Source organism: Phlebotomus papatasi, chromosome 2 (assembly GCF_024763615.1).
Source record: "Phlebotomus papatasi isolate M1 chromosome 2, Ppap_2.1, whole genome shotgun sequence".
Classification (NCBI taxonomy): domain Eukaryota; kingdom Metazoa; phylum Arthropoda; class Insecta; order Diptera; family Psychodidae; genus Phlebotomus; species Phlebotomus papatasi.
Window position 1 is genome coordinate 83,490,717 of NC_077223.1, and position 26,095 is coordinate 83,516,811.

At 31.6% G+C, this 26,095-nt stretch overlaps 1 protein-coding gene and 1 long non-coding RNA gene across 7 annotated transcripts in view; one reads left to right on the forward strand and one right to left on the reverse strand.

Moving 5' to 3' along the window:
* Positions 1–26,095, reverse strand: part of LOC129804718 (potassium voltage-gated channel protein Shab) — a 137,753-nt gene that overhangs the window by 17,963 nt on the left and 93,695 nt on the right. For 3 of the 6 annotated variants that reach the window (XM_055852269.1, XM_055852267.1, XM_055852268.1), the window contains 4 exons: positions 17,876–18,012; positions 12,644–12,823; positions 12,255–12,278; positions 11,236–11,352 (listed from right to left, as the gene is read on the reverse strand). In XM_055852269.1, the coding sequence (XP_055708244.1) occupies positions 11,236–11,352; positions 12,255–12,278; positions 12,644–12,823; positions 17,876–18,012 (458 nt within the window). The remainder of the gene's footprint in view (positions 1–11,235; positions 11,353–12,254; positions 12,279–12,643; positions 12,824–17,875; positions 18,013–26,095) is intronic. The other 3 variants (XM_055852271.1, XM_055852270.1, XM_055852273.1) reach the window with 2 other exon arrangements.
* Positions 19,329–20,675, forward strand: LOC129804728 (uncharacterized). The gene is made up of 2 exons (XR_008752017.1): positions 19,329–19,589; positions 19,762–20,675. It is a non-coding gene; the product is annotated as an uncharacterized LOC129804728 (long non-coding RNA).

Consider the following 26,095-nt stretch of genomic DNA (forward strand, 5'->3'; position numbering starts at 1 on the left):
CCCTTAAAGCTTCTCTCGAGCTAGGGAAAATATACTATATATACTTTTGGAATGTTCACAGCAATAAAAGTTGATTCTATCTTTACATGAATAATGAAGTAATTTTGTGTGTTTGTGCTTCTGCAAAAGCTAAATTCATTTGGATAATCTTAATGTTGTAATGCATCCCTTTGGGATTGGATTTTCACTGGAATCTGCAATAATTGGATCAACTAGGTTCGATGAACTGCAATAAATTACAATTTATCAGGAAATTAAGATAAATGATATAGAATTTGAAATTATACAAATAAATAAAATCCAATAGAGATAGGCTTTCAGGCTTCGTACACTTCACATTTTTCCTATAGGGGAAAGTACCCATGCTTCATACCATGGGAAGCTTCGTAATGACTAAATTTTCTATGTTTCACAATATATATGTGACTCATCGCAACTATATTTTTAAAACTATGGAAAAGTGGCCAGTTTTTAAAATATAATATATTGCAGAGTTACGTTTATTGAGAAACATAGGAAAAATGTAGTCATTACGAAGCTGCCAATGGTATCAAACATAGGCACTTTCCCCTATTCCTTTAATGAATCTGATTTAGTTTTTTGTCAAAAAGTGTGGGATTTAGTGCATTAAAGGAATATGGGAAAAAATTAAAGTGTTAGAAGAATGAGTAGGGGAAAGTGGGACACCTTTGAATGTGGGGCAGTTTTGAAATTGGGATTTTTTCCTCTGTTTAAATGGAATTGAGCCGTATCATAATGTAATTTAGCTTCTCAATCTGTTTTGTAGCTAAATTAGGGTAAATTAATCTAATTCAAAACCTGCTCTAAATGGAAATATTTCGCTATTTCAAATGGAAACGTCATTGTTTTCATGATAAATACAGTACTAAATTATTATATTTATATATTTTCTATACCACAGTTCCATTATTTAGTTAATTTTGCTCCAAATAAAGCGAAAATCCATTCATATTCACAAATTTTAATTTGTTAATTTCTCAGAAAAATTAAAAGTGTACCTTTTCACCATCGAATTTTTCATCGATCGACCATATTTTCCAATGAAAAACGATATGTATGAAAAACGAATAAAGATAGGGTGGAATCACCACTTCTCATCAGTGCCCTACTTCTCTCCACGTATATTGAAATAGCTATTTTTCACGATTTATGAAATAAATGAGCCGCAAAGTTACTTGTATTTTTATTGTTGCTACGTATAGAGTCGGAAAACACTAATTTTTTGTTTTGAATTTAAATGTTTGAGCATTTTTTAGAGGAATATTTTAAGCAAGTGCATTGAATCCAATATTTCTTACCAAATATAGTAAGTGTCATGAAACTTTTATCGAACAAAATTTAATTTTTGAATAAGTAATTTGCCTATTGAACATTTAATTACATTCGGCGAATACATAAAATTTGTATTTAGTTAGTTAATATTTCATTTTCTATAATTTTTATGTAAAAATGAGCCATGGCGGAAAGTGGTAATATTCTAAAATTGATTCACCATCAGTCGCCATATCTTTTCAATAGGCGACGCTAACTTCACTTCATAGATTCTCAGTTGTCAAATCTACTTTGTTTACTTTCTGCAATAGTCTAATAATTTGATTTCTCAAATAAAAGTGAAGAAAAATCATTTAATGTGAGTAATAATAAGGTGATCATGAGGAAAAAGAAATGCTGTTGCATATTATTGCTCAAAATAATCGAGTTTGAACTTTTCCAAGTGGGTGGCGAGAAGTGGTTACAGAAGTGGCGAAAAGTGGTAAAAAGTGGCGACGAAGTGATTATTTTTGCATTTTTTATAAAAAACAAGTTTTTAGGTACTCCTGCATTAAATTGTAGGACAATTGTTTTGACGAATCTAGACTCAATATATCTAAGTAGCTTTGTGTCGCATTTGAGTTATCTGATAATAAGGAGTCAAAAGTTATAAAACAATTAATTTCACTTTTTCCTAAAAGTGGCGATAAGTGGTTACTCCACCCTACGTGAAGTTTTCAAATGAAATAATTACCTATTTCGTGAACAAGAAGTGTTTTTCTGAAGTGTCTGCAAATGCTTCAATAGGAAACCCCGGAAATTATATCATATTTTTGGAGAGATTTTCTTATTGTTTTATGGCGTCTACACACTAGTAGAAATTTCTTTAAAAAAATGCCTTTTTAAAGGAAATTTCCCCTATCCTTATAGGCAGAAACGTCAAAATCTTTTAAAGAGGGCTTTTTTAAAAAAAAAATTTACTAATGTGTAAATGACATTGATGGAAAAGGCGAAAAGCCCAGATATAAGAACAAATCCTGCACTCAGGAGCAACTCAACAAGGATTTGGAAGCCTTTCGTCACGGTTTCACTTACACTGTTTGTCTCCAATTAGGAAGTTTCCCTTGTCTCCATTTGGATTAATATGTTTCCATTAGAAGCATTTTACGCTCGCGTATTTTTCTTGTATTTATGAAGTATTCAAATAATATTTAAAGAATTTTCACTAAGCAGTAATATTCTAGAAGAGTCAAGGAGCAAATTTATGTAATTCTCTTCAGAAAAATATGAACTTAATGGTTTTGAATTAGGACATTTACCCTACATCACGATAAGGTTCAAAAGTATATTTAAAAATAGGTGAAAAATCACATTTTCAAAGCTGCCCCACGTTCAAAAGTGCCCCACTTCCCCGTATATGCGAAACCTGAGAGCCTTCCCTTACTTCTTAATAAATTTGGACATTTTGTAGGTTAGAGATTTCATTTGCAATTCTCATGGTAAAATTGGTTTATTCGGAATTTGATTTTCAAATGCACATTTGACTGTAACGTGCATTTGCATATGAAACTATACTGAAAGTTTTCTCCATTCTTGCATTTTACATTTTCTGCATAGATATTACCCTAATTCGGGAGGCAAATAAATTGGATGTTGTATCTCGATATCTGATTTAGAAGCGCACTTATTTGATTATTCACGGGTAAATTAACATACAGAACAGAGGATAAAAGGAAATAAATTGTGAATTAAAAACAATTAAGGGTAATGTGTAAATTAGTGAATAAACTGAAGCACATTATTTTGTATTTCTTTCAATTTGACGATAAAATTGAACACAATAAAACATCATACAAAAATGACTTGTAAAATAAACATGAAAAATCATAAAGAAAATTAGAAAAATAAGCAAATAAAACATAAATAAGAAACTCACCTGATAATTCGAAATTAACTTTTGTGTCATAAGAATCTTGAAGCTAAATTTTCTCTGTTATCAAAAGTTTTTGTTTTTGTATTGAAGAGGCATTTGTGTGATTGAGAAGAGAAAAATAGAGTTAGAGCTAAAGACACAAATCAGTGATAGGCTTCGCTCTAGGCTAGAGCGAAGCTAGAGCAGAGTGCGAAAGGCTTTGGGATTGTGGTCATGATTTGGTCATATCCTTTGGTTGTGCTTTCCTGCAGCTTTTCAAACAAGCTGTCGAAAGCTTTTTCGCCTAGATAGCTTTCAAGGTGAGGTTGAATGAGCTTTTTTTTTTAAAGACGATCTCTCTTTTATATACTCTTTTTCCGCAGTGGAATGCATTCACCGTGACAGTTTCCGGTTCCCTGCAAAGGGATTCCGATTGTGAGATAAAACAGCTTCTTAAAATTACTAAAAAAGAACAAAACAATTAAATTATAAAGTCTAATAGAACACCAATTGAGTGAACATAACAGATTTTTTGAAAAATAAAATAATAGATAAAGAAAATTCTTTAGAAAAGATTGCAGTATTATTTCCACAAGTGATAAATTTTTCAGTGGAACCTTCGTATAGTAACTTTTCCACCTTTGTAATTAATTAACTCCGGAGAAAGAAAACAATTTATTTATAAAAGGAAATTCTTAGAACTATTATGAGCACAGAAATTTTTATTCAAACATTGATGGGTGTAAACAAGAAAAAATGCACGTGAAGCTATCCAGTTTGACAAAAAAAAACATCATTTTCATCACGTACAACATCAATTGCTCTTCTTTTTTTCTGTTGCTAAAAAATTTACCTGAAAAGTTCTTCTCTCACCGCGCAAAAATACAAAATCACCAATGAAATATGCAAAAATGAAAAAAAAAAGAAAATAAATAAAAGTAGTTCAACTTTATCTTTATTGGATTGTTTTGGGAAGAAAAACAAAAGTTGTAAAAGAAATTAAAAAAAGGAGGAGTTAAAAAAAAGACCAAATAGTTAAACCAATTTTTTGTGTCGTGACAATTTGCACACAATATGTTTTTCACTGTAATTGCATTTACTTTTTTATATTTGCTAATTTTATTTTTCAGTTATGTTGACATCGCTTAATTTGAAGCAAAAGTTTTGAAATAGGGGAGAGGGAGAATGAGCGAATTATGTTATATAAAATGAATTGCAATATTTTTTCTTTGCCAAGAAGTCACTCCGAAAATGCACAAAGTTATTGCGTGTTTTGTTAAAAAAGATTTCTCACAGCTTTCCTTCATTCCATTCAAGTATCCTCCATGGGAAAATCCTCAGCAATTTCATGGCAAAAGGGAGAAGCATATAAACCATTTGAGATATGCTTCTGAAAACCCCCAAAAAATATTGCGTCCATTTTCCCCACAGAAAGCAGACAACATAGCAATAATTTCACATGTTAAACATGATATGCGATGTTAATTATTAATCTTGAATAATTTCCATTTTCTCTCCCTATCTTATAATTTACTCCATGAAAATGCATTGTAGATATATAAATTAAAATTTAATTTCATATTTCCTAGCCACTTCTTCATCATGATTTTCCATCCACCAAAATAAACAGAGAAATTCCTGGACGAAGCACAAATTGTCTCAAAAAACATTTTGCAAAAAGACACCAACATAGATATCACACCAGGCACCTCCACTTGGGGAGTTCTTAATTATTTCGAGACACAAAACCTGTACACGAATAATTTATGATCCATATCTATGCACACACATTCCAACAAGGATTATTGCAAAAGTTCCCTCTCTGTAATTTGATTTATCATCTATTCTATTTACCTCTTTGGGTGAAGAATTTAGGGGCAATGTGTAATGTTTACTGATATGTAAAACCATCTCTCTTAAGGGATGCAAAGAGGAATCAAATTTTGAATCTTCTGAAAGCTATGTAATAAAATCGATATCACATGCAAAGGAAATTGTTTCCGTATTTGTTATACTTCGTCGGTCCTTTTTTCAAAGGATTATCGCATCTACAGATATTGCTTTTCACACTTTGACTTTCTTTTCATATTTAATCCTTTGATCCCTTTGATCACTCAAAACTAATTGCACTTTCGGTGAACGTAAAAGGATTGTGAATAACTCTATTTCAAAATTTAAAAGAGACTAACAAGCAAATATTGTCTTGTATCATAACCTGTAAAACATTTAGATGAAAACTCCTAAATAAGGAAATTTAGATCTTAACAGTCTTAAGCTTAAGAGTAAGATGAAAGGGCTATTTAACATTTAACGATCTTCATCATATGCTGAAAATTTGTAACTGAAACCTCAATGGTTTGTACGATCCTAAGCTTCGTAATGACTCATTTTTTGCTATATTTCTCAATAAAAATGTGACTCATCGCATCTATATTTTAAAAACCAGAGGAAAATGCACAGTTTTTAAAAGTCACATTTATTCATGAGCATAAAAAATATTTAGTCTACAAAGCTTGGGATCGTATGAAGCATGGGCACTTTCGATCTCCTAATGCTGGCACAATATTCTATAGAGGAATTAGGCCTTCTCGCAAGCGAGGTTTTCGGGACATTCATTATTTTGTTTCCTTATACAGGGATGGAGTTGTCAATTTATTAGCCCCGAAACTCCCTAGGTACAAATCGAACACTTTTTGTATCAGAAAATTCCCGGTGACTTAAAAATAGAGGCAAAATCTTTTTGGTCAGTTAAAAATAAAATATGGTCAGTAAAAAATAGAATATGGTCAGTAAAAAACTTAAAAACATCAGTAAAAAATTAAATTTGGTCGGTAAAAAGTCAAATTTGGTCAGTAAAAAATCAAATTTGATCAGTAGAAAATCAAATTTAGTCAGTAAAAAATAAAATTTGGTCAGTAAAAAATCAAAATTGATCGGTAAAAAATGAAATTTGGTCAGTAATAAATAAAATTTGGTAAGTATAAAATAAAAATTTGGTCAGTAAAAAATAAAATTCGGTCGGAGAAAAGTCAAATTTGGTCGGTAAAAAGTCAATTTGGTCAGTAATTTTTTTTAAATCAGTAAAATGTGAAATTTAATCAGTGGAAAATTAAATATGATCAATGAATAATAATTTAGTCAATAAGAAACTAAAATGAAATCAATAATAGTGAAAACTTTGCATATCCGGATTATTACACATTTTGTATTGCGGAAACTTCGTATTTTAGTACATTTCATATTTTATCATTTCGTATTTCATATTTCGTCTTTCCTAAATTTTGTACAAAAATTAAACAGGTGATACTGATAACTTTCCAAAGCACAGAAAATTTCCCTTTGCCTCAACAGGCGGTACAAATTACTTCCCAAAGCACGGAAGATTTCCTTTTGCCTCAACAGTCGATACAGATAACTTCCCGAAGCACAGAAAATTTTATTTTTTACTGACCAGTAGCCGAATTTTCCAATATCAAATATGAGAATGAGATTTTCAAATGTGAGAATCCTATTCTCAAATTGTGGGTATAAGCCGACGTTAATTGCAATCAACAATAGGGAAAACCGGAAGTCGTCGGGAAGAGATAATCACTCAGGGAAACACATCAACTATCTTCAGAGCTTTCGGCTCGGTCTCCAAGCCTTCATCAGTGGTCAAGTCTTGCAATCTTTCTTTGAGACTCGTTCAGAGTTTTGGTCAGGATTACACCAGGGCATAAAAGGGAATGGGGGCACTTTTCTTACACTGTATTTTATAAATTTTTTGTATTACTTTGGCACAATTTTTGGATATTTTCGTCTTGACGAAGACGAAGAAAAAGATCCAAAAATTGTGCCAAAGTAATACAAAAAATTTATAAAATACAGTGTAAGAAAAGTGCCCCCATTCCCTTTTATGCCCTGGTGTAATCCTGACCAAAACCCTGAACGAGTCTCAGAGAAAGATTGCAAGACTTGACCACTGATGAAGGCTTGGAGACCGAGCCGAAAGCTCTGATGATAGTTGATGTGTTTCCCTGAGTGATTATCTCTTCCCGACGACTTCCGGTTTTCCCTATTGTTGATTGCAATGTTGTTATCTATTGTTGTTATCTATTGTTGATCTTTTCGTCTTGACGAAGACGAAGAAAAAGATCCAAAAATTGTGCCAAAGTAATACAAAAAATTTATAAAATACAGTGTAAGAAAAGTGCCCCCATTCCCTTTTATGCCCTGGTGTAATCCTGACCAAAACCCTGAACGAGTCTCAGAGAAAGATTGCAAGACTTGACCACTGATGAAGGCTTGGAGACCGAGCCGAAAGCTCTGATGATAGTTGATGTGTTTCCCTGAGTGATTATCTCTTCCCGACGACTTCCGGTTTTCCCTATTCTCAAACTTACACTACTCACATTGATTGAGAACGTTGTTCGAAAAATCGCATGCAAATCGCACAATAAGATGCTCAATCATATTGCAATATTCATAATAAATAATAAATAGTATCATTTTAGATGTTTTTGAACATATTTGTTTTTATGCTCTCAATTCTTCCGGTGTTCGTCAGAAGGGTATTCCTCTTTTCAAATTAAAAGAATCTGTTTTTTCTCCAAAGCTTCTTTTAATTCTAAAAGAACGGATTCTTTTAATTTGAAAAGAGGAATACCCTTCTGACGAACGCGGAAGAATTGAGAGCATAAAGTTCCCCGTCAGACTCCAAAAAAAAGAATATTTGTTTTTAGTAAATGTGAAAGATGAAAATGTTGAGTTTACTCAATTACCAAACTCAAACTTTTTTGCTCAAACTCACACAATTTCACTCACATTGAGTTAAAACTCAACTCACATTGGAGGCGCTTAGAGCAAAAGTGGTCTCCATTGTATGCCATTCCCTATTAAAACGGTCCACTTTTGCTCTGAGCACCTCATTGTGCAAGTTGCATGCGATTTTTCGAACAAAACGTTCTCAAATCAATGTAAGTAGTGTGAGTTTGAGGATAGGATTCTCACATTTGAAGATCTTATTCTCATATTTGATATTGTAAAATTCGGCTACAGGTTCTTTATTTCGTACTGACCATTTTTTATATTTTACCGATCAAATTTCATATTTTATTGATCAATTTCGATTTTTCACTGACCAAATTTGATTTTTTACTAACCAAATTTTATTTTTTATTGACCAAATTTAACTTTCTACCGACACCAAGTTTGACTTTTCTCCGATCGAATTTGATCTTTTACTGACCAAATTTTATTTTATCCGCGCTCCTTTTTTTATATCTCTGGAATTTGTATTTTTTTGTAACTTGGCTTATATGGTCTGTGAACCAGTGGTTTCTGCCGATTACCTGGGGAGACCGGTTGTGAAGTCGCTCGACAGGCGCAGTGCAGTTAATTGAAATAAAATTGAATTGAATTAAATTATACTGACCAAATTTTGTTTTTTTACTGACCAAATTTGACATTTTACTGACCAAATTTAATTTTTTAGCGATTTTTAAAGGTTTTTACCAACCATATTTAATATTTTACTGACCATATTTTATTTTTAACTGACTACGTTTGATTTTTTACTGACCAAATTTAATTTTATACTGACCAAAAAGTTGCAGCCAATCATAGAGCATATGCTTTAGGGGGAAGTACCTATGCTTGATACCATGGGAAGCTTCATAATAACTAAATTTTGATGAAAATCGCTTAATTTAAATAATCCCTTAATATAATTTCATTCATAAAATAACTTAACTAGAAAATTCTACAACATAAACTTAAGATGCGAGTGTTGAAACTTCAGCCATATCTAGTTTATACCTAAACTTTTTGGCTTATTCATTATAAAGATTAGAAAAAATCCTGAGATTATAAAATTAGAAACGTCTTTACTTTTGTTTAGTTTATTAGAATTAAAAAAAAACTATCAGGAAGGTTTTTGTTTTCCTTTTCTCACATTATTTTGAAGTATTACTTCCTCTTACATCGAAGCTATAAAAAGCATCAAATTACAACTTCATAACTTAACAAATTAAAATTTAACTTAGAATTGCCCCAAAAGCCCTTATGGATGGCATTGGAATTGAGAATGGTAATTGGGAATAAATAAGGGACCAAACGTGAGGTCTGGGTTCTAGGGTCCTTAAAATCGTCGACATTACATTAATCTAATCTATATCACTGTAATTATAAAATAATAGGTGTGATTATGAAGGAATCACACCTAATAAATAATATTTGAAATTTCCATTTCAGTGCAGTTTTGGAAAATAGTCTTTAAAAACCAATTTTCAGGATTATTTCAAATTCCTCCCCTTAGAATAGGCATTCCTCCAGAACCATAAAATAAAACTTGTTTTGCTCCTCTATGATTATACAAAAAAATATTTTGTAAAACTGTTCGTAAATGTTTGTGAATTCCTTTTTGGGGACACACGAAATATTCGTAAATCGTATAACTCACTAAAACGTTCGTAATTGTTTGTAATTTTTGCAAACATTATTCGTAACATGATCACTAACATAATTGTTAACATTTATTCGTAAAGTTTTGTGAGACAAACAAAAATGTAGGAACAAATGTTTGTAAAAGAACAAAAAATGCCTGTCTAATTATCATGTTACGAGCAATGTGAAAAAGTACAAACTTTTACGAACTTGTTTGTGGATTATAGGATTTATGAGCATTTCGTGAGTCCCCAAGAGAAATTCTTAAACATTTACAAACAATTTCACAATTTTTTTTCGCGTAGTCAGGATATCCTAACAAATAGGGTAAGTGTGCCAAATTTCGGCATAGTTGCATGCAAGCGCCAAAGTCTCAAGTTTGAAATGTAATATCTTTAATAGAAATTGATTTTTTTCATTCCTTCTACTTTAGGAGTGTTGCTTAGAACCTTGTAGACAGTTTCTCGTCTTTATTTACTTTAAAATCGTTCTTAATACATTTTATAATGAATAAAAATATAGACAGAGCTTTGGTTCCCTATTTCGGCCACCTTCATTCTCATAGTTCCTTGCCCTTCGGGAATTCTTCCAATGTCTTTCACTTTCACATCATCTCGTTTTCAAAGCTACATTTTTTGTTATTCTTTTGCATTGTATAATCTCTAGAGTATGTAAAAACTAAAAAATCATGGAAATTCGAGGAACAAAAAAGGTGGCCGGAATTGCAAGCTGGCCGGAATTTGGCACATTTACCCTAATTGTTCTCATTTGTTCGTAAAGTTTTGTCAGACAAACAAAAATGTACGAACAAATGTTTGTAAAAGAACAAAAATTGCCTGTCTAATAATCATGTTACGAACAATGTGAAAAAGTACAAACTTTTACGAACTCGTTTGTGGATTATACGATTTGTGTGCATTTCGTAAGTCCCCAATAAGAATTCATAAACATTTACAAACAATTTTACAAAATATGTTTTTTTCGTGTAGTCAGGACATCCTAACAAATAGCCTTTTCAGAATTACTAGGTCAAGAAAATACTTTCAAAGGACTTCCTAAAATCTTCCAATTATGTAGAAAATATCACTCACGCAATTCAATATGTTCCCTAAGCAGTAATTGTAAAAATTGTTCAAAGAACTTTGTTGCAAAAACTTTGTTAATTAATCTTAAAATATTTTGGAAAGTTCCATAAAGAATAATTCGCCAAATTTGAGTTTTCGTGTAAAATTAACGACCAAGTTTCCGCTTAATGTGCCAATATTTTGGTAAATCGCAAGAGTTGCATGCAAACATTTTTAGTCAATTTATTAGTTGTTATACAATTCGTGCCTGTGTCATGCAACATAGATAAGCATCAACATTAAGTAATTACGAGTCCACGTGGCAAATTTGCACAATAAACTTTGGTGGAGACACATAAAGTGAAAGTGCTACATTTTATCATGAGGAGATGCAACAAGAAAGTTTTTGTAAGGTGGAACTTATTGAAAATTTAATTAATTATAGAAGTGTAAAATTTAAGAGATTGTCGAGAGAGAGAAAAAAGGAACATAAAATGGTTTTTTTTGGTTTTGCTTTTGTTTTTTTGTTTTTTTGTTTTGCGAAATAAAGTCGAAAGACAGTACCTTGGACGTACAAAAACAACACTCAAATTCTGTTGGGACTTCAGTCTCTGGTCTGTCTTTGTTCTTCACATTTGGCGGCTGCTCCATAGCCACTTGACGCCGAAGTTCGGCCACCTCCTAAAATGGGTTTGTTAGTTCAAAACCAAACAAAAATCAGGATGGGATTGACCTCAAACTTCCGGGTGAGGTCGAAGGGGGGAAGAAAGGTTATTTAAATGCCGTGGTAAAAATTGTTGTTTTCTTTTTTTTCGGCGGGAAGAAAAGCAAAAGCTGAAGCTTATTGCGCCTTTTACAGTCTCATCTTTATCTCCTCTAGCAAATATTTGATATATTTAAAAAAAAAATATGTATAATTTCTTGTGCTAAGGATCTTGCAAGAAAGTTAGCGAAGCATTAGCAACATTCCGAGAGAAGATATTTTACAAATTGCTTTCTTTTTCTCAAAAGTCTTATTGATTTTGTTTCAATGGCTGGTTATTAAAAGCTTCATGCAAAAAATATAGCAGCTTTCTAAAATTTTCTTCAGACTCTCAATGCTCTCAATGATACCTTTTCTTTTTCTTTAAATTTCATTTCAAGATATAATGTTTATTTAAAGATATATCAACGGTGGAAATAAAAAGAAATGTATACACAAAAAATAAATTATTCTCCTCACGAAGAGCTATTTACAAAAGAAAATCTTATTAGAATGAAATCTGTTGCTTTATTTGAATCAAATGAATCCAATTGTGGGAATTTCTCTTTAGCAATCACTCCAAATAGTCAAAACCTCCGCAGATAAATTTTGTTAGCACTTCAACAATTTCATTCATTTACCGAAAAAAATCCATAGCGCAAAAAGCATTAACTGCCAAGTTGTTCTTTGCTTTCCATTAAGATTGCAAGAAATCAATATCAATGTAATTTTCACAATTTAAAACTCTTTTCTTCGGATATATTGATGAACAAAAATTATTATGTATGCAAAATGTTCTAAAAAAAAAACATGTTTAATTGCTTTTATCTTTCTGAGATACCTCTATTGTCCTCTGCTGTAAGTACTAAGCACAGTGTGAATGAAAAGAAGTAATTTGCTTTTTAACACCTCTTCAAGTGTATCAAATTAGCAACATTTTGTAAAAAGAAAATCATTTAAACAAAAAATACTTCAAATGTAGTAAAACACAAAAGGACTATCCACTAAGAAAATATGTCCAATTGCAAAAAGAAAACATTCCGTAATTTTCAGAAGACACTACCATTGTAATCTAATCTTTTTTTTTTGCTTACGGTTGACAATCTTTCAATTGTTCTTAATGTGATATCTTTTATTGAATACTCCTTCAAAATTATTGCTTCGATGGTATAATTGAAATAAAAGACGAGGAAGATTGACTCAAAAGAGGTGGAAAGATTGCAGACTTACCGCTCGAGTTGCCATCATTTGCATCGGATTGTGAACCGGAGTATCGTTCTGAGTTAGTGGTTGACTTTCATCCTGTTCATCATCCATTTCCCTCTCCTGACGATCCCTTTCGAGGAGACGACGCTGAAGCAATGGACTGTACTGAGGAACGACATCGAGAGTCTGTCCACCTCCAGTTCCCTATTAAAATACCAAGAATTGCAATATAGACAATTGGGTCATTAATAGTAAATTAATAGCTTTGAACAGAGTCTATTTATAAATAGTAAATGTATGTACTAAAAGATAATAACAATCTAGGGAAGGATAAATACATGCATTTATTTTTTCAGAAAACTGTTTGAATCGTAGGGGAAGGTGAGGTCACTTTGAGCTGTGGAGCTACATTGTTATACGATTTTTTCGCATTTGCTAAAGGAAACTGGGTTTTAAGATTATGTAATTTGGGTAGACAAAACAATTGTGAATCTGAATAAAATATTTGTAAAGACCAAGTTCATTTAGAAATAGGTGAAAAAATCATAAATCAATGTAGCCGAACAGCTCAAAGTAGCCCCACCCCACATTCCCCTACTTAATGAAAAAATAATGAATATCCTATTATTCCGCTAAATATTTTAAAATAGTCTAATTGTCAATAACCACACTGAGAAAAAAAAACTAACACTTTTTATGTGTAAAAATATATCAACATTTTTTAATGTTAATTTTACACCTTTTTAAGGGTAAAATTAACATGAAAAAGGTTAACTTTAACCCCCTCTACACCTAAAAAGGGTAATATTTACACCGATTTCGGATCAATACTGCAGGGTAAAATTAACATTTCCGGAATGTAATTTTAACTTTTCCGGATTTCTCTCAGTGCAGGAAAACCAAAGAATAGTTATCTCAAATACCATTCATAAGAGGCCTAGGGCAAAAATGATAAATCAAAAATTTCAAAACTCGATATGTTGCAAGATAAAATATATTGAGGCTTAAAATTTTTATTCTAGATAGGTAGGGGAATGTGTGCATGTGTGGAATGTGTACACACAGAGTGAACCTTCAAACGATGCGAATTTTCTCTTGGTTTGCAAAGAGCTGACTTACCATTTTTCATATCGTTTCAGAAGCTTAACAATTATCGATCTTATGGCTAAGAAATGATGAACTAGATCTTTGCAAATAAAGAGAAAATTTGCGTTGTTTGAAGATTCACTCTGTGCGAACCATGCCAACATTCCCCTATTAAAATATTCAAAAATTGAGAAAGGAACAAGGAATATTTTCCTTACGGAAGTTATCAATTTTGAATGCGTTTTTTTCAAAATTTTAATCTAATAAACAAAAAATCAGTTTTCGTTTTCGGATTTTCTGCAGAGCTTTCCCTCCAAACTTATTTTATCCAAAGCAAGATTTATGAGCTTCGGGGATTACTCAATCTCGTAATTTAGCAGGTATAAAGGCAGAGTACCAGCGATCGGCAGTGTTCTTTGGATCATCAGGTTATTACCAAATTGTTGCAGCAATTCAAATGAATTTTTAAAAATTGTTAGCAACTTTTCACCATTTTACTCTCACAAGAATGCAGTGCATTAGCTCAGATTTCATTTATAAAACCAATTTTCCGTGAGACATCTAATTAAATTTGTGACGATCCGAGGTACAGAATACCATAGTTGCCATTTTTTTTACAATAAATTAAAAATAATTTATTGTAAAAATTTAAAATTCAAATTCACAGATATAGTTTAGTTAACTGGATCACTAATATACCGATTAGCATAAACAAAAATACCAAAAGTATTTTGAGGCTTTTTTCAACTAAATATCGAGCATGTCTCTTAATGTTCCGATCCGGGGTGCTCTTCCCTTATATCGAAAGTAGTTATGCCGCATATTTTTTTTATTTGGAAACAAAAAACTTAAATATTAAATTTAAAAAATAGGCTTACTATTGTAAACATGCAATTATTTGTCTGACAAATAATAAATTAATTTAATTTTGTATTTAACCTATTTCACCGAAACATAAACTGAAAATTTGATGTCATACCCTAAAAAACTCTTTTAAAACCTGTCGTTTTTGCATCTAGTTCTAAATAAAACAAGATTTTTATGTGTCTTTTTTGCATAACTTTTATTTATATAATTAGTACGTAATTTCTAGAAAATTTCTGTTATTGAAAAAAAAACAGTAAACCTACGGTGCCGGTTATAAAAATCTTATCGTTTTCCTAATTAAATAAGCACTAAAATAACAACATATTTTCTTTTCTATTTCAACATAATAAAAAAATTGATTTGAGCCCCCAAGCACATAACAGTAGAATACTTCAATTGTATTTTCTGATTTCTTTTTTTAACTTTAAAAATTCAGGAATTGCGTCCGATTTTTGGAGAACCTATTCGAAAAAAAACTTCCTTTGCAGTACTCTAGATTACTCAGAATATAACAAAATATTTTTTTTAGCAGATGAGTTAAACTCCTATTTGCACGAAAGAATTATTTGGAGGAATTATATATAAATGTTACCATTTTTGATGTAGGGGAGACTGGGGCAAAATTTGTCAAAACGAAAATTTCAATATTCACTATTTTCTAAAATAAAAGAGACTGAGGTTTGAAATTTTTATTATAGATAACCTTCATGAACCTTCTTAAACTTGCAAAGTTTCATAGAATTCGAGGAAGGATTATGTAAAATAAAAAATAATGAAATTTTAAGCCGTATTTTTGGAATATTTGACTTACAGAAAATATCAATACTGATTAGCTCAATTTAAGCACATTTCTCGTTAAGATAGAGAAAAAAATATCATCGACAAAGTTGTAGATGAATACATTTCCTATAAAAATATGTCTATTTGATATTTTTAACGTTTTGCGAGAGTAAAACGTGACAAATTATCCGAATACTGACAAAATTTGTCCCAGCAATTTTAAGAATCTCCACAAAATCGACTTTTAGAAAATAATTTGAAAATCACATTTCTTTCGAAATAGAGAAAAATAGTCTTCCGCAATGTTGTAGAGCAGTAAATTTCCTATAAGAATATGCTTATAATAAAAAGTTTAAGTTTTCTCAGAGCTCGTGAAAGAATTAAATATGCGTTTTGACAAGTGTTGCCCAAGTCTCCGCTACATATTTTACACCAAGTTTCATCTTGTAAAGTAGCTTGTGTTCAAGGAAATAAAAATCCGTTGTCAAAGTATGATTTTGAAACACTTGCTTAGAAGAAATATTTAGTTTTTTTTGATTATTCTGAATCGTGACTAAAAAGCAATTTTTTTCAAAAAAGGTTTCCGAAAATCAGGTCCCAATAACGGCTCAATATTTGTAGAAAAGAAATCACAAAACGAAATTAAAATGCTATTCTTTTATGTTCTTAAGAACTTAAATAAAAAAATATACCAGGGTGAAAGGAACCGGTGGCAGCCAAAATCTCCAAAACCAAAATCCCGAAAGCCAAAATCCCGAACGCCAAAATCCCGAAAGCCAAAATCCCGAAAGACAAAATCCCGAATGTTCGAAATCCTGAAAGGAATGAAATTATGTGGAGGAAAATGTTTAGAATAATTTCCCAAGACACAGAAGATTTCCCTTTGCCTCCAGCAAGCGCGGGTGTAATCGTGGGAGTAGCTGTGATACTTTTAAGTATTCGGGATTTTGGCCTATTCAGGATTTTGGCTTTCGGGATTTTGACCGAGACCCGAAAGGAACACCTATTGACACTTTCAGAAATCGTGTCAGGACTTATTGACACCCTAATCTGTACCATTTGGGATACGAAATTTGAACATCTTTCCTTATAAGAAAACGTAGACTAAGGAAAAACGTCATATTAAATATATACATTTTATTAGACACTTCAAATAAATTTCATGATTTTGACAAAAGTGTCAATATAGGTTCCCTGTCGAAGAGGTATTCCTTCGACCCTATATTTTAAAAAATCGAAAAATTATACAGTTTCTGATCTACGCAATCCACAAAATCCCTTAAATTAATTTGTTTCGGGTTTTTGTGCGAAATTCAAATCAGTAAATCTTTAAAATTTAAATATAGTGTCGCAGGAACACCTGTTCGACAGGGAACCTCTATTGACACTTTGTCAAAATGGTGAAATTTATTTAATGCGTGCAATAAAATCTAAATATTATAACGTTTTTTCATGAATCTGCGTTTTTCGATGAGGATAAGTGTTCGAATTTCGTATTCCAAATGGTACAGAGTAGGGTGTCAATAAATCCTGACACGAGTTCTTAAAGTGTCAAAAAGTGTTCTTTTCGCCCGAAACATTTTAAAATTGTTCAAAATCGTTTCTTTGGAAGCAGTTGTGAAATTTAATTTAAAACTTGAAAAGTTCATTGTCTAGTTCCAGCCTTGCTAATTGTGCTCTGGACTCCCCTAATGACTAATTTTATTCATTTAAATTTTGATTATTTTTCTTATTAAAAGAGAACATCTAAAAATATCAAAAAATGCGCTCATTGGGCTTGACGACTCTTTAATTCGTCTAAGAACTTATTTTGCAGTGTGAGGTTATGCGGAATTTATAACCTTTAAAAGTATTTTTTTAACGCGCACAATAAACATCTAAATAAAACAAAATATTTTCACTAATCATCTTATTTTTTTTTCAATTAATCATCGACTAGTTAATTTAAAATTTAATGCAAGTTATTTTAATATTTCTATTAAAATATTGGATTTTACAATATTTTAATCTATTTAATTAAAATGAAATAGTAAACATCATGTAACGGTGGTTAATTTTTTCTCAAATAGTGTTTTATCTCTGGAGAAGTTTGAGCTTTATGCATTTACAGTCTGAATAGCTTTTAAGGTTATGTTCACTACAACCTCACTTCGCATGTTATTACATTAATAAGCTAATAAGACCCAAAACACGCCCCTGGCAAGTTGCCTGAAATTTGAAGTCACTTTCTCATACTTCGATTTAAATTTATATGGGAATTTTTTTGCACTCGCAACCGTCACGCTAAATCTAAAAAGTGAGAAGTTTTTCCGTATTATAAGATACCTTTCCGTATGGAGGGATAAATATACTAAATTTTTGTTTAAATAATTTTTTTCTTCGGAGCACTGTGAGCTGAGTCCGAGATCAATTTAGGCAATTGGCTTCAAATAGCTCCATAAAAAAAATTAACTTGCCACATGCTTGACCCAATATTTTATTAATCTACACCTAAATTAGTACAATAGAATTTTATCCACTCACCTGAGATGAATTGCTCCTCAAGTGCGACGCCACATGATCATAATTCCGATAACAGCCCGTTCCTGTGATGGCGGGATTTCGTCCGGACGCTGATTCACCTTCCGTACTGTTGCCGTCTGTTTGCGAAAGGTTGTGTCCTGTGGGTGACCCCGGGTAGCGCGTCAAGCCAAAGAATTTGTTTCATTTCGTTTTGAAAGGGGGAGTTGATTTTTTTACGCGATGCATACACAAAGTTGAGGTTAGAAATTTTCGAATAAAAGTATACTTTACTTGTGGACTTTAGCTTAATACCTTTAAGAACGCTTGATAACAGAAAATACGAGACGTATTACAAAAGCATAGGATTTTTAGTACAATTTTTTTATGTGATTTTTTAGGTTAGGTATTTGACTGAAATATTGAGGTTAAGGACGAAATTGCGATAAAATAGTGAGGATTTAAATTTATTCAGGTAAAAGTTTAATTTGTACTTATTTGTTTGATAAAAGCGTCAGGCATTGGTATTAGAATATTGTTTTATTAAGTTAACCTAAATTAGTTCAACCCTTATTCTGATTTTGAGAAAGGACTTTACACATGTCAATCATTCTCTACACTTATTTTCTCATTTCCTACATTCACGAAAGCATTCCAGAAGGACTTCACAGTGGTTACATAATTCATGTTAATTTCACTTCGTGTTAAAGATACAGAAAGAAAAAAACACGTATAAAATACATAAAAGAAATGAAAAACACATTAGAAAAGCATAGGAAAAGTGCCACAGAATTGATTCAATCGGAGAAAATCCAGTTGAAGCTTTAAAGCTCTAAATAAACGTCGTGTCAGTGGAAATTCAATTCCACACATTTTAAATTAAACTTTCCTTTTCAATAAATGGGATATTTAAAGAATAATTTATTGGAAAATCTCAGATGTTTTTTTTCACGTATTTCGCCATTTATTTCATCTTTTTTTCTTGTCTTATATAGAATGCCTTAAATTTATGATTCGAAAAAATTCAGTTTTGCATTGTTCATGGGTTTTGTTAATTAGTAAATTTCTTTAATACACATTTAGTTAACAATTAGTTGCAAAAGAAATTCTTTTTTGTGTAATTTAAAAATGTTCTATACACGTAAAATCGATAAATTCCATCTAATATTATTTTCTGTACACACACAGAGAAGTGATTTTGAGAAAGCGGTGTTGAATTTGGGGTTGAATTTGGTGTTGGTGTTGCTTGAACACCAAACGTAGTAGCATTCACACCAAATTAACACCTAGTTTTGAATCAATGGTGTTGTATGAAATGCTTTGGCGGTGTTGTATTAACTCCGCCACAGAAATCTCTAAAATGGTGCAAAAGTAACACCATCAATTTTCTAAACAGTGCTGTTGCAACGCCAAACGGTGTTCGTCGCTCACCATCGAACACTATCCTTCGTGCACTCTCTTTCCTCCCCGCTGCATCAGTACCAAATTGATCAGTGAAGAGTACGGAAGAAAGTGATATTGCGCAATTTTCTGTGATTTATCTAATCTATCTTATTGTGTTAATTAGTGCATTTTTGTTCCATATAATCAAGTGAAATTATAAATAAGTGGCTTCTGGAACACATTGAACTTGAAAGTTTTTTATTTGCCGATAATATGGACAATAATTCAGTGGCAGAAGTGTTTTCTCTTCTATGTGAATGGGGGTTTCCAGTGGACATTGCTCAGAGATTTCTTGGTGAGTTTATCTTTTGATTAATCATATAAGGGAATTACTCCTCACTAGATCTCAAAAATCCTATTTATTTAAAATTGTATTAATTAATTAATTGTAATTACTATGTCTTACATTTTTGTATCGTAACAAATATATTTTTATTGACATTGTTTTTTTTATATTTACTTTTCAGATTTGGAAATCGACGAAAGTGTTTATAAATTTATGACGGAAAGCGACATCAAGGAAATATTCTAAAACGGTCTAAAAAGTAAGCTAAAATTTCTAGCTAAACTAGGCGAATGGAGAAAGCCAATGCAAGAGTCTGAAAAGAGTAATTCAGAAGATGTCCCTGTAAATGTGCAACCATCATCGTCAACGAAACTGAAAAAGGACGAAATTTTAGAAATGATTCTAAAGACTGAATTCAATACCGAAGAACTAGAAAAATTAAATTCTCTAATTGAAAAACACCACACTGAATACGTTAAGCTATTTGGTTATTTGAAATCTAAGCATAATTTCTTTGTTCACTACAAAACTGTCTTACTAACATCTTTAGAAAGTTTTAACTCATTTTGAATCTTCGTTTAGTTGCTATCCAGAGTTTTGTGTGACATGTCAGAGAAAAAGCAACAAAAAATATTTGTGCAAAAGAACTCATTTCCAATTTCAAGCAAAATACCGATTTAAAATTATCTGACTAAAATAAATTTATTTTTTACTGAGAGATATGTCATTCTATTTTGTAAATTTTATTCAAAAAAAGTAAAAATGTGAATTTTAGAAGCAAAAAGAGTTTCAAAAATTTTTTTATATTCTCTCACCTAGCGCCTAAGCTAAAAGATACAATGAAGAATGGATGGTTTTTCGACTTTATTGGATCATAATTATCCTAGAAAACATTTTCTTACAACTTTTTAAAATAAAACAAGAACTGTGATGTATAAGACCGCAAATATGAACTCTGAAAAACTAATGGAAATGTAAAAATATTTGAGTATAAAAATATGTGATCGAAAAGATATTAATTAAAAAAAAAATGTAAATGATGTAAATACTATTCTAAAAATCCTTCAATTAAAAATGATTATCAGAGATACAAAATTTGTGCATAATTTATTTTATTTTGATACGGATATGGATTTCGATATGGGATCATTTAAAAAAATCGTTATATTAAAAAAAAAAGGTGGGGAATTTACACTGTTATTGGTGTAAAAGGAACATCTATATTTTCTTGAGATGGTGTGATACAAAATCCACAATGGTGTTCCAACAACGCTAAATTTGGTGTTAATAATTGGTGTAAAATTGGTGTAATCAGAAACCCAAAGCCGGTGTTAGTTGCTTTGTGACACCACTTGGTGTATTCTGAACACCGAATTGGGGTTAGTTGATTTTGGGGTTGAGGTTGGTGTGTCCGACAACACCATTTGGAGTTGTTATGCCACTAAAATTTCTCTGTGTGCACAGAGACAGATAAAAAAGATAAAAAAGAATAAATTGAAAGGAAACAAGACACAGTATTTAACAATTCTGTAAGGAACTCGCTAAACAGATTAATATGTCTATTTTATCTGTTTTCAAAGTAATAACTACGATTTTCATAAAATAACATAAAGGAAACATCAATGAAAAACCTTTGTTGCAATTACTGGAAGAAGTGTATAAGAGTTTCAATATCTCTTTGTTTTTTTTCTAGATTCGAGAACAGTTTACATATGTACAAAAAATATTTTATTTATAAAAAAATTAGATTATGTTGTTATTTCTTTTCTAAAAAGTGCAAATTTGTTAAAAGTTACGTTTTGACGTCAATGTAAGTTATGATTTGCAATATTTTGCTTTTTTATTTGATAATATTCACTATTTTGAAAATTTTAGGTCATATTTTTCATGTTATTTGCAAAATGCTTGTTTTTTGTGATGTGTTATTGATTTTCTTATTTATTTTTTTAAATATATTTTGAGAGTATAATGTTTTTCTTTAGTAGTGTTGGAGTTTTTCTTTTCAAAACTATCTAATCAATGTGATTGCTTTATTATTTTTCTCACCTAATAATTGTTATTTCTTTTTTTTGGTTAAAATATCTGTAAGGCAGGGAACACACAGCAATTTATTTTCAGCGCATTTCTTTTATTCATAAACATTACATTAAAATTGTTTCATGACATTATCTGTCAGAAGCTAGTGCCGTCATCCATTTAAAGTCAAGATGACGGTATAACTGTTGTCATTTTGAAAGGAATTTGACGTATAAAAATGTCAACAAGTATAGTATAAAAAGCATGCTTTGACTGTGGACGTATTGTTTTTTTTTTTCTTCAAGAGTCATTAATTGGCTTCTTATATTACTTTCTTAATCATTAAACTACCTCTTCGTTTTGTCTATTCAGTTACATTTTTTTTTGTGATTGAGAAAATTTCTATGACTAATGGAATTCGCGGATGAATTAAACTGAATGACGTAAGGAGATAAAAACATCGATTTTTTTCTATATTCCTAAAACTGTCAAAAAGATGTAGATCTTTTGTGACATAACCTATCCTATTTTTTGTGACAATGCTCAAGTGTAACAAGAAAATAGGGGACTATCTAGTTGTTGATGCAGCATCATATTCAGCATCGGAATCGCTATTTTTATTAAGTTCTTGAATACGTGCAGAAAGGCGTTGTCTTCGTGGTGTAATTGGTGTATCATAGGAGTCCTGGGGCGGTTCAAGGAGGACACATTGGTCACCTGTGGTGAGTCAAGAGAAATAATAACCGTCTTAACGTTGGTTATGGAAGTGGGCAACTTCTTGTTTCTTCTTGTAACATTTCTCATGAGGGATTTTCTGTGTATGTGTTGTTTTTTTTAAGTGTAACTGAGTGCAAATGATGTGTAAAATAGTAATTTCTTTATACATCAACAAAGGGGAGAAATTCTATGTTTTCTATTTTATTTTATCCTACATTTCATTCGTGGGATTTACTTGTCACATACAAGAAAAAACTTTTTACTTTAAACTAGTACAGTAAATCATCTCGTATGCCTTCCAGAACATTTTCATAAACTCTTCCACTCCCAGATAATTCATATTACTATGTAAGTTTCCATCTATACAAATAACATAGATTATTTTGTATGATATTGTACTACACTTTATATTTATGTGTGCATTCAATAATTCAAAAAGTTTTATCATAAAAGTTTTCCCTTCTGTCTTCACCCATTCATTTTCTAGCTATTTATATAACATTGAGGAAAAAACGTAAAAGATCCTCTTATACTTTTCACAAGATGACGCATCCTTTCCTTCAATCCAATACACTATAATATTACACAATTTTATTTTGTCAGAATCCAAAGTGTTCTTTACTATTAGTGTATTTATTGAAGTGAAAATAAAGCACTCAAGTTTGGCGTTCATTTTCACTTTGTGGAGGAAAACTCTGTAAATTAATACTTTTGTGTTTACTTCAAAACATGCTTCAATCTTAATTAGATATTTAATTGATGTCTGAATAATTATTTTCTATTAATAGACAAAAAAGTGACGAAGTATATACTTAACACTATATCATAAACCTTCCTTTCTTCATAGTTACACAATATCTCTTATACCTCATACAATTTATTTCATTCTACAAACTAGAATTGGAAATAGTTTACGACTAATACAAAATTAATTGAGATGTCCAACTACCTTAACACTGAAATCGATATGTATTATCTTTCTACATTCTATATTTCATTATTTTCTTCGTCTGTACGGTCTTTCAATATTGGTCAAAATATCACCAAGACGATGCAGGGAAAATAATTGAAATGACACCATGCACTAAGAAATTAATATATAATATCTATCGGAATTACTTTCCCTATATCTGAGCAATGTCAGCACGTGTCTCAAAATGAATTAATTAGCAAAAGAAGCCAATTCTTTTCTCTCAATGTAATTTTCTTGCTCAATTTTTTTTTAAAGTTCACTTTAATGTCTTAAAGTGACAATTTCAAGATATAACGATAGAAAAAATGTTAGCAATGTTGGTGTGTTTAGCGAGTTGATTTTACAACAAGTCAAAAGACACACAGATACAGGAAAAACAAAATGGAAAATCAAGAAAAAAACACAGAAAACACAGGAAAGATATCACACGAACTCATAAAACATAATTCTCTACCACGACAATTCACATTCATTAACACTAAAAACTTTATATTAAACATATCCATCATGCTCTAAGTTTTGACTATCCTAGATTTTATCCTTATCTAAAATTTGCGTATAAATATGTTTTCTATGTTTTTTCTATGTACCAATTATCTGTCAAAGAGACGTCAGCCTACTTTTGACATCTTTATGACAGAATAGCCGTTATAAAAAAACATAGAAAACTAACGTAGACTCAAACATAATGTACCATTATACCTGTACCAATACAAAATATTTTGAGGTTATGTAAATGTAACTACAGTTTATTGATGGTTTATTTAAGAGCATTAATCGTATTCCTCTCTGCAAAAGGATATAGATTGTTCCATATTGAGTTGTTCATTTATCGCTAGAGGGAATATGAAGCGTTGTAGAGCTAGATAACAACTGCATCTGACACAACAGTATCGCATTTCAAATGTGATGAAATTAGATTCAATATGACGCTTCGTTTATTGACTTGTGAAATTTCGTTTATTCACTCATAATCAAAATTTACAAACACCGAAATTTGTGATGTTTTGGAAATCCTCTTAATAATCAAAAGCACGATAATTGCATCGTAAGATTAATGGAGTATTACTAGGAAAATTGTATATTATTGATTAGTACGAATAACGAGTGTTCGGTGGAGGTGGAAGGGAATATCTAATGCGAGCTTTGCTTATTGGTTTATACCAATTTCAAATCAAACTATTCGAAATTGATAATCCATATACCAGAAGTGCTTATGAAAAGAGAATTATGTTTCATCAGTCAAGTATCTCGGGGTGTTATTCACGAGCGATAATGGTAGGATGGACGCGGAACTCTTGTCGCGAATCAATTAAGCTTCTGCAGTCATGAAGGAGCTTGGTAGGAAGGTCGATCTTAATCATTCGGCGAAATTATCGAGTTTCAAAACTGTGTACATTCCTATTCTCAACTATGGTAATGAAATTTGGGTAATGACCGAAAAAGTAGGATAATGAGTAGAAGCTGTCGAAATAAAGTATCTCCGAATGGTTAAGGGAATCATTCGTCGAAATCGAGTAAGGAATGTGGCTGTTCGTGAGGAGTTACTTCCTCAAGTTGAGAGATCACAACTTCGATGTTATGGTCATGTTCAGCGCATGAATGAAGAAAGATTTCCCAGAAAAGCTATAGACAAACCATTGTGACAGACCTAGGACAAGGTGGCTTAATCAAATTCAGAATTTTGCATGTTAGCGCCTTTGGATCCAATCTGAACATCTACCTGAAGTGGCGGAGTATCGACAGGCGTAGGCTGTTAACATTGATGTCATGGGAGCAAGGAAGAAACCTCCATGCGTATTTAGGACTTTAATCGGAACTAAATCGGTGCTCCTGGACAGTCTCCGAGGTCTGACTGATCCTTTTACCACGAGGCTTAAATTGAGTGTCGAAACGTGTCGACACGATTAATAATAATAATTGATGTCATGGGCCTGAAAACCCAATAAGGATAAGCGGTTGATAATGATGATGAAATGGAGTGTTTTTGAACATGTGTTTAACTTGGTGTTTAAGCCAAAGAGTATTTTGTTATTGGTTCCAGTCAGAACGAGTGACACCCAATCCTCAGTTCTAGACCTTTCACTATCTAGGTGACTGCTCTACCAATGAGCTATGGAAGCATTCGCTCTGACTGAGTATTCTGCCTGACTTGTTTTCGACTCACTCCGAGTCTTCTAACTGTATCATTCGTAGTTGGTAAAAGTCAGGCAGAATACTCAGTCAGAGCGACTGCTCCCATAGCACAGTGGTAGAGCAGTCGCCTAGATAGCAAAAAGTCCTCAGTTCGAATCCAAGTGAAGGCAGGAATTTTTCCTGTCTCAGATGAGAACTGAGGATTGGGTGTCGCTTGTTCTGACTGAAACCAATAACAATGAGGAAATGATGACGTTTCATCATCAGGACCACGTTAGAGTATTTGAACTTTGTCAGAAACTTCAACAATTTAGTTTTAAAGTTTCAAATGCACCAGTTTTAAATGCCTAACATAGCTTCATCGAATTACAATTTCTTCTCGATTCAACAAAAGTTCTTTGATGAAACTAAATTGAACACGAGGAAAGACCATGAAAACCAGTTGCAAGGAACTTTTACCTAACTGTAAGAAGATGAGGAATCTTTGGTTAAGGAACTCTGTCGAGGCACAGGGAAGAAAACTCTTGAATAATAAAAATGAGCAATCTATTAAAAATATACTCTTCCGGGCCTCTGGCTCTAGGCTACCTGTTGAAGGCCAGAATTAGAATTCGGCTCGAGGGACGAAATTTTTAATATTTCACAGGACTTATTGAACATAAGACTTTAACAA